The sequence below is a fragment of the Phalaenopsis equestris genome, unplaced genomic scaffold, assembly GCF_001263595.1.
Source record: "Phalaenopsis equestris unplaced genomic scaffold, ASM126359v1 Scaffold000297, whole genome shotgun sequence".
NCBI lineage: Eukaryota > Viridiplantae > Streptophyta > Magnoliopsida > Asparagales > Orchidaceae > Phalaenopsis > Phalaenopsis equestris.
In genome coordinates, this window is record NW_018164739.1 from 3,457,608 (window position 1) to 3,467,459 (window position 9,852).

A 9,852-nucleotide genomic window follows, 5' to 3' on the forward strand; every position below is an offset into this window, starting at 1 on the left:
CCGGGGTCGCTCGGACGACGTCGTCGACAATCGGGTCAAAAACGCGTCGAAATTCAAATTTCACAAAATTTCGATCCGCGGTCGATCGTCTCAAAAGGTTTACTCGAACCCTCGACGAATAACAGTGCAAGCGATGTGAATCGTGGCGATCAAACGCGTTGACTCTCCGAATTGCGAAGTTTATGCGTGCGGGAGTGCGAATTGTGCGGGAGTGCGAATTGTGCGGAAGGCCGCCCTAAGGCTCAAAAGATGCTATAGGGATCCCTTTTGGGTTCCTCATGTTGGTTTCATCCTTCTAAGTGTTAGAAGTCGATACCACATACGCGAAACCACAAAAGAATACAGAAGCGGGTTGAATTTTTTTTAAAATGAGGCGGGTCCCATTTCTAAGGTTCTAAGATAGTCGAAGGGAGATCCCTAAGGCTAGATCCTCAACCCTAAGCGGAAGACTAGACCTCACTAAAAATGAGGTCAACAGACACTTTTCAGAATTTGTGAAAGAATGTGGATCCAAAGATTACTGAGTTGGGATACTCCACGATCAATCCCATAAAGATGTTATGTGTTAGTCAAGCCATCATTAGTATTGCAAATAATCATGTGCATCATGACTGGACCAAATGTAGAGACTGATGAACATTTTATCTTTGAAAAGTTCAATGGAGGCATTATTTAATTAATCTAAATTCCGACTTATCTTAAATTTGTTGATGCTTTCACTGAATCTCTACCTCCACACAGCTTCACTAATTTGAATATCAAGTTGGGCCTTTACAACATCTATGACCCAAGTTGAGGGGGAGTGTAGAATTATATATTTCCTATATTAGTGTTATTCTTTTTTATTCTTTTTTTATTAGGTCACATTTCTTTCTTTTTTGAGTTATTTTATCTTTGGTAAGTTGTAATGATTGTAATTAAGGCTTCATTTGTATCAGTTTTTTAGCCCACGGTCGGTTCAAAACCGAATTTTGGAGTGTTTGGAAGGAGCATTTCGCCACTCCCATTTCAAACCCGTTTTTCATTTTGAATAAAAAAGGGAACGAGGCAATGAGAGTGCATTCATGGTTTCGTTTTTATTTCTAGTTTACCCTTCTCTGTAATGTTCTAATTATATAAAAGTGATTTGCTTTTTCTGTGATTTATCGTAATTCTTTGCAATGCAAAGATATATAGTAAATTATATTAAAATATATAGAGATATATTGTAATTCTCTGTTATATATGTAACCTCAATTATATCTATAAAAATTGTGAATCTACATATAACAATAAAAATTACATATATCTGTAAAAATTATAAATGTTATATAATATGAGCAGAAGGATATTTCAGATATTTATCCAAACACAATACTTTCAAAAGAGAATTTTTCAAACATAACAACAGTTTTTTTAACACCAATTTTTAAACAACAGATTTTTCACAACTTTTTAAACTGAGATTTTACACAACAACAACTAAAACAAACGAACCCTGAGTTTGCCCTAGTTGTTCCTTATTATATAAGGAGAAGAGTTGTAATCTGATTAATTGGAAAATAATAGAATATGATCTTCTCCGCCTTTCTTCACAAAGCAAGATCTACCCCTGCCAATGACATGTGGCTAGAGAAGTCTCCTTGGGAGCAGCCATTCTACTTTCCATGCTATTGTTGACTTCACCTGGAGATTAACCATGAACTCCTAAAGCCCAAAAGGCAATCAATTAGCATAATTTATGTCAAACCGGTGTGCAACGTTCATGCCACGCACACGGGGATCCAAGAGGGGCAGAGCAATTTAATAAACACAAAAAGGTAGATATGCAAATGAAATTTTTAATATTACATATAGTAAGCCTAGGTTACATGGGTTTGGCGCAATCCCCAACATAACATACAGTACAATCCCCAACATGACGTACAGCTCTAAAATTGCAAGTGGTGCACCGATTATAGTTTCACAAAACTAACACAATCAAAATTCCAACTTGATATATATGTAATTTGATCAAATTAACTAACAACAAAACAAGGATCCAATCTCCTTACTGCACGGCAGAGCAATCTACCCAATCAGATCTGATGTATACGCTACATATTAAGCTAAATAGTATCATAATCTAAAACACAAAATCCAATCCAAGAATAAAGATTAAAACCAAAATCTCCGTGAAGAAAACCTAAACCCTGAAAACTCTCCAATACAATTAATTCTCATGGTTCGACCAACCCAGCTTTTACCACAACAGAGATGCCATGCATGCAATCTTCAGTTAGCTTTCTCTTTCCCAACAACTAAGGCCCCATTCATCATTGCTTCCACTTCTCGCTCTCCTTCCTATCTTCTTCCACGCACTTCAGGTTCCCACAAAGATTCAACCAAACTGACGTGGGAGCATAGGTCGCGGGACTGTAGTTGCTATAGTATCACAAACCTTTATTTTTCTTATTTGATTCCTTGCCATTTCTATCACTTTCCTTACCCACCTCCCTTTCCGATCCTAGCATTTTCCTATTATATTACCTTTCCTTTTTATTTTCTTTCCATTCCTATGACTTTTTATACATATATGTGTTGCGTGTTTCCTTAGCAATCAGATTTTGATTGTTTTTGATTTCATATTGTGGCCTCTAAGGTGTTCCCTTCTGAGGGTTGTATCCGAAGATGAGAGAGTTTTTCGGCTATAACTCTTCCGACATGTTGACCATTCCCCTAAGGATCAAGTGGTGTTCCAACTGTATTTCGATCCCACAGGGATTTTTATCCTTACCCAACTCCTCCGCAACCTTTCCACCCATCCCCCCTTGCTGCCACAGTCCGCAAACAACCCTCCCCTCAGCTGTCCCGCAGTACACCTCCTTTCACCGTCGCCGCTCCTCGCTATCCCAGCCACCCGCTTCACTGTTTCTCTGTCCACGACCCTCATCTTTGTTGCAGCAGCCCGCCAATCCTTCTTTTTGCTGGTCAAACCCTGTCCCGACATCCGGCATCACCGTCGCAGCCCAACATGCCCTTGCCCTTAATGTCATATCACTGTCCAGCCATCCCACGCTTGCTGCCACCCTCAAAATAGCCACCCAAAATCCCTTCTCTGTTACAACCGCCGCCTTCCAACCACCACCCAACCATTCCAATCATCTACCAACACTTACAACCACCACCACCAACTTAAATCCGCCCTAATGTAAGTTTTTGCGTTGTAATTGTTGTAATTCTCTTTTCAGCATGTAAGTTGTAACCGTTTATTTGCTTTTGAGTAATAATATTTACTTTCCCTGTTAGAAAGGATAACCGCATCATCCCCAACTCAATCACAATGGTTCAGAAAGTCAACCCACCCATGGAGAAGCCAACAAGCCTACTTTTGCTATCAAAAAGTAAATGAATAGTTCTTGAATACCTATTACAAGTGTCTCCCATCAGAGGTAACTTAATGATACAGCTATAATGAGAAACAATTTTACCTAATTTTATGATGGCTAGGAAAAGATAAACATGCATTGTTCAGACAGATAACATAAGAAAATCTAAATATAGTGTCCCATTCTTTAAACATCGCTCAGCCAAACCTCTCTTTTCTGCAGAGCTGCTTCCTTCCTGCATAAAAAAGGCTTCAAATGTCAGTACATCAAGTAAGGAATAGTTTGTGATGAACATAAAGATAAAGCCATGCTTACCTACTCAATAGCCTGGCTTCCAGTGAGACGCCCTCTCCAAGAGCAGCAACCTAAAAATTGATTACATGATTAATAATTTTAAAATTTTCATAAATAACAGAATATAAGATCTGCAACGTATTTTCACAGGAAACTAAACTTTACAAAACAAGAAGCGAAATTTAAAAAAAAAATTATATTTTCTTTGTGCTTCATAAGTGTGGTTACTTGAAATGACTTGATAGAGTCTCCGATTATCTTCGTTATGAACCTGTGACAATAAATTCATTGATCTTGAATTCAAGCTGTACTCAATGTAATTTCCTTAATAACACAAAAAATATTTGTTTGATATCATCATCAAAACGAAAAGGTAACCATTTAGAAAGCACAAAACTACACCGTAACACCACTTACGCCACAAACATCTTCCTCGAGATATATACAGCATCCTTGTTTGCATTGCAGCCATATCCTTCAAGAGGACGCTGTAACCTCACTTTTTTAGTAGCAATTATCACCTCCAATACAATACCAAAACCTTTTTGGCACCAAAATCATTTCCCTCAAGACGTGTGTGGTAACCTATCATGTATCATAGTGGTCAAGAACTATGCCACTATCTCACTTAAGTTGTACTCGTTGTTCTCTATAAATCTATACCGCAAACTCCACTGCACCACAACTGTCTCCCTAAAGAACAATCTTACTCTAATTTGTGTTGCATTCATCCTCCTTTAGACTTGTATCATAACTTTGCTTGTGCTATGGTCATCTTTATAGAAAAAATACCACAATTTTACCTTTTTGTAGTAATCATCATATTAAAATCTGTATAACCTCACTTGCATTGAAGCAGCCTTCTTCAAGTCCTGCAAAGTGACATTGTTTATGCAACAATCACCTTCCAAAAAACTTGAGTTGCAAACACATTTGCATTGTAGGCGCCTCCCTAAAGACCAACTCTTCAACTTCGCTTGCATTACAGTCATCACAAACTTAAGACCTGCAATGTAGCCCCACTTGCACTGTAACCATTTCCTTTAATAGATATTCCATAACCATGCTTTCACTGTAGCTGTCGGCTTCCAAACTTATGTTGCGACATCACTTATGCTATGATCAGTTCCTTCAAGAGATAAACCACCTCACTTGTATTGCAATCATTCTCACCGGGATCTACGTCATAACCTTACAAATGTCATAATCATCACCTTCAAAACACTCATCACAACAAAATATCGAAGCAATAACTAGTGAGACTACGCTAAAATCTCACTGGTTAGATTTGGACCATAGTCATCTTCAGTAAGATTTACACTAATATTTGGTCATGACATAGCTGAGAGATGTCAAATGGGTTATTCAAGTCCATTTAAAGCCATTTATTTAAACTCTATAAAATCCATTTTGATTTTTGGCTAGCATAAATTTATGATGAGCTTTGACGAGTTACCAAATAAGACCCGTATAGCATAATGTACTTTTCAAAAAAAAAAAAAGATATAAAAATGCAATCAATATTTAAGATTAATTAAAATTAAGTCAAACATATTAAATAAGCGTGAAATGAAATTATCGAGCTTGAAAGGTATTTTGAACTATTTTCAATTTATGATATCTAATAAAAACTTGATTCAAGCAAACTCATAATTAACTATATTTACATAATTTAATTTATAATATAAGAACATGAGATTTATTAAGCAAGACCATCTACCAAACTATTTCTCAAAAAAATTGAAGTTTAATTTTGTGTAGCTTTATAAATAGGCTGTAAGGGTGCATTGTGTTTCTTAAATGATAAATAGGTTTTTAGGATAGCTCTCAACCCATTAGAGTTAACACATCTAAGCTCATCCGTATTAGGGTTAATCCATTTTTGACTTTTAAAGGGTGGAGCTCATGAGCTTTTGCTCAACCCAAAGTCCTTGTCCTTATGTACATCTGCAATTTTCACAACCAACTCATGCGTGGGCCTATCATAATATCCTCAACTTCGCCTTTCTCAATTGCCCAAGGGGCAACTTGTCCTAAACCCTCACCAATTACATAGAGCTATATAACTAAGACACTGATTTTCTATGAGTGGTGGATATTAATTTAATAGGTTGACACCGTGGTTTTTATCTCTAAGGGTTTATCATATAAAAAAGTTTATGTGCCACTCTCTTTCTTCATTTGATTGATTCTATGCAATATTGGCAATAGTTGATGCACTTGAAATAATAAGTCAAGTGCATATAAGAGCATTCTTGGGATGGTAGACCTCCCGAGAAGTTACATCAATGGGACAAAACTATGGAGCCATTAGGCCAAAGTAGACAATATCTACATGGGCAAGAGTTCAGGTTGTTACAACTGACAAAGGGTATTGCACGTTACACCGGCCTGAAGCTGAGAGCTAGCTAAGTGTCGTAGAACAAAATTCTATGTCATGATAGCCACCTCTTGAACCTTAGATAGGACAAAGTGTTACATAGTGAGACAAATCTCTTGAATCTATGGGGATAACCTCTATAATTCTCTATGTTGATGAATGATTCTGGTATAAGACCACTGATGAGTACGCCACTTATTTATATGTGAGAAATTGTAAAATCTTTCAAGTAAAATGAAGTTGAACTCTTAAAGATTGAGGTGCCTTTTGGTGTAATGATTGGGACTTCATCAAAAACTCCAAAGTTAAGTGGGCTCATATAAGAGCAGAATTAGGATGGGTGACATACTGGGAAGTTGTACCAATGGGACAAAATCGTAAGGGCATTAGGACAATGTAGACAATATCTTGATGGGCGAGAGTTCGAGTTGTTATATGTTTAACCATCAATCAAGCATATACAAAATTTATATTATATTTAACATTAAAAAGTAAAAATATGTTTTCGATATTTCCTACACCGATATTTCCTACAACTGTTTAGCAATCTCAACCTTTGAAACTACTTTTTGATTGATTTCTTACACAGATATTATAAGAACTTTCTTAAATTGAATGTGTTTTAATCCAACACTAACTTCTACACCAAAAGCAGAAAAGGCAGGGGTGAAAATGAAACAATAAAGGTGCACATGCATGTGAGCATAGAATGTGAACATAGATAAACACGGATTGCTCACATTAAGAACAAAAATATCAAGGAAAGAATCAAATTACTAGTTTTATTGTCAACTGGTGGCTACAAAAGTAATGATTTATTCAAGTTCAACGCTTAAGAAAATGTGAAGGAAAAAAACAACATACAAAATATACAGTTCAAAACTTAAGAAAACAACCTGTTTTTCAAGCTCCCTCGCTCTAGCCTCAGCTTCTTCCCGTTTCGCTTCAACAATTCGGAGCTGGATAGCATGAGTTAGTAAATTTTTAGAAGTTCATAAGATGTATCATCCATCAAATTTTAGAAAATAGAAGTAATGTACCTTTTCCATTATGTTCTCATTCTCTTCTTGTAGCATGTCAAGCTGCAAATTAACAAATATTAGATCAACAAGAGATGTCTATAACATTATCACAATTATGTACTTCAAGTACTTTTATCTTATTGCAAAGTGACTAAAAAAGTAACACAAATAAACAACCATGTTAGCATTATAAAGCAATAGAACAGTCACCAAAATGCAATGATAAACCGCTGATATGTAATATACCTCATCTTGAAGAGCAGAAGCTTCGCGCCTATTTCCTGATTCTCGGAAGGTCATATGGCCCACGTCTACAGGAAACCTGCAAAATAAATTCAAACAGTTAATCTGCTAAAAATTTAATGAAGGGAAGACTTTGAATAGATATCTACCATTGTAAGTTGTTTTCAAATTATCCTAACAAACAATTTAACCAAATTCAAGAATTGAACTGCCAGTAAATTAAATTTTAAAGATATGGTAATTGAAATCACCAAATTTGTCATAGCAAAACAATGATACGCAGAAAACAATGAAAACACAATTCTAAAGTCCATAAGAATTAAGAGGTAAGACTATCACTGGTGAAGAAAGAAACTAATGTGAATGTCAAAAATATCAATGTTTTTTATCATTATCAAGAAGTAGTTCCCCAAAAATATTAAGAATATTTCCAGAAAATAGCTTCAAAACCTACAAATTACCAGCTTCAGCGCATCACCAACAAGTTGGATACAGTATAAGGAAGACAAAAGATCCTGAGAACTTCTGCATAGGTCACCCATTTGATCAATCAAATCAAGGGGAAGGATCTTAAGGCAAGCATAGACATTTCTAAGAAGTAAATTTGAAGCACAAATCTGTCATGTCATTTGACAACAGAAGCTTTTTCTCTTCGCATAGCTATATAAATGTAAAATATAAAATATTGAGGTGTTCTATTAATTGATAAAATAAATAAAGTTCACTTAACTCTGGAAGCAAAACATTTGATCAAGATGAGATACATAGTTTGATTTGGAAAGTTATCTATGTTATTGGTTAACAAATATTTTTAATGAAATTTTTAGATGTAAGAGGAAGCTGAATAAAGAAAACGTTAAGGACTATGATGATTATAAAAAAAATCAAATTTATGAGTTATATAATAAAGTTATATAAGGAAAAAGAACTGAATAAAGACTTTGATAAATAATGTCAGCTTTCAATAATCAATTTGGCTTTTTTTCTGTTAATGACGATCCACAATTGACATAAATTTTGTGCTCAAGCAATTACTGAAAAATATAGATCGAGGAGAAAGTATACTCATATTAGTTTTATAGATCATAAGAATGCATGTGATCAAGTATAATTAGAAATATTTTTGCACTTAAAGAAAAAAGTATGTCCTCTAAAAGTTTAAGTTATTCAAGATATACATAACAAAAATTTAAATGATATTATACTCAAGTATCTTAGTGTGTGCCTTTTGCATATGGCACATTTAATCAATGAGACCTTTGTTAAAAAAAATGTGAAAAAAGAAATAATGCAGAATATGTGTCAAATGGAAAAGATCTAAGATTAGCAGAGCAAAGATTATGTGACGGTTATTTTTAATGAATGGTATATTACAAATAAGAACATTACAAAGCACACCAAGGGTGCTGACCTCAAAACTTCAAACCTTTACCTAACAAGCTGAGATATCAACTTGAGCTTGCCAATCCAAACCCACACAAACCTAAAATTACTACAAGTCAAACATAGAACAACAAAAGGTAAAGTTGGTTGGCAGGTGGATTAAATGTAGTTAATCAAGTGAGGTAATAGATGGTTGATGGATAGAAATGGTTGTTCACGAGAAGAATTCAACAAGGAAAGCTCATAGAAGAGGGGGATAAAGAAAATAAAGGGGCAATTGAAAAGGGAAAGTACACCACAAGTAGATTTGGAGTAGAAGAAAGATGGGTTAACACACCTGGATGAGAAAAGGTAGAAATTTTGGAAGAGCTGGAGAGAGAGTTAAAAAGAATCCAGAGCAATAAAGCCAGGAAATAAAAATTGCTAAATTAAATTAGACAAGGGATGGCGACGAGCGAAAATATCATTAACCAGGAGCATTTCTCTCTAGAGCATTTCATTGAATTAGTCGCAGTCACCACTAAGCATTCTTTTTAGCTCATTTCTAGCAGTGAGTTTGGGTAAAACACCAATAACAAGCACAAACACTGGCTTATTTAATTTCTAGAAGAGAGAAGAGACAACAACTGATGTCTGCAGGGTGAACAAGTGTTGACCTCATTTTTAGTGAGGTCTTAGTCTCCTACTCCCAGAGCCCAAAATCTAGCCTTAGGAGTTCCTTGTTGACCATCCTAGCGGACTAGCAATGGAGCCCACCTCTCGTAGAACTTCAAACCACTTCTTGACTCATTTTGTGAAGAACTTGCATGAGTGGTTCCAAGCACTCAACTTCTAGTTGCAAGGGCTAAGGACCAACATGTAGAGGGTCTGAAAATGAGTTCCTATAGGATCAAACAGTCTTAGGTGAGTCTTTTGTGACTCGATTACTCGTGAACGTCGCAATTCATGCACTCTCTGTACCACACACAATTTTGGCTTAAATTGACAACGAACTCAGATGACGAAACTGACCGCGCCGACACGTCCGAAACGTCAATTTTAGTTGGAAAAGACACCCATATTGCTGTGGTTACACACTCGCGCGAACTGCCCAGAAAACTGCACATAAATCAATGCATTTTTAGGTGCGCGGGTCGGGCTCAACACATGTCCGACTCGGGCACGATTTGGGCTAGACACCTGC

General features: G+C 35.9%; 1 protein-coding gene across 4 annotated transcripts in view; it reads right to left on the bottom strand.

The window, feature by feature from the left end:
• Positions 1-9,852, bottom strand: part of LOC110025248 (coiled-coil domain-containing protein SCD2-like) — a 43,658-nt gene that overhangs the window by 25,599 nt on the left and 8,207 nt on the right. For all 4 annotated transcript variants that reach the window (XM_020725602.1, XM_020725607.1, XM_020725604.1 and 1 more), the window contains exons 3-7: positions 7,290-7,365; positions 7,062-7,103; positions 6,918-6,980; positions 3,663-3,712; positions 3,555-3,582 (exon numbers count right to left, since the gene is read on the bottom strand). In XM_020725602.1, coding sequence (XP_020581261.1) covers positions 3,555-3,582; positions 3,663-3,712; positions 6,918-6,980; positions 7,062-7,103; positions 7,290-7,365 — 259 coding nt within the window. The remainder of the gene's footprint in view (positions 1-3,554; positions 3,583-3,662; positions 3,713-6,917; positions 6,981-7,061; positions 7,104-7,289; positions 7,366-9,852) is intronic.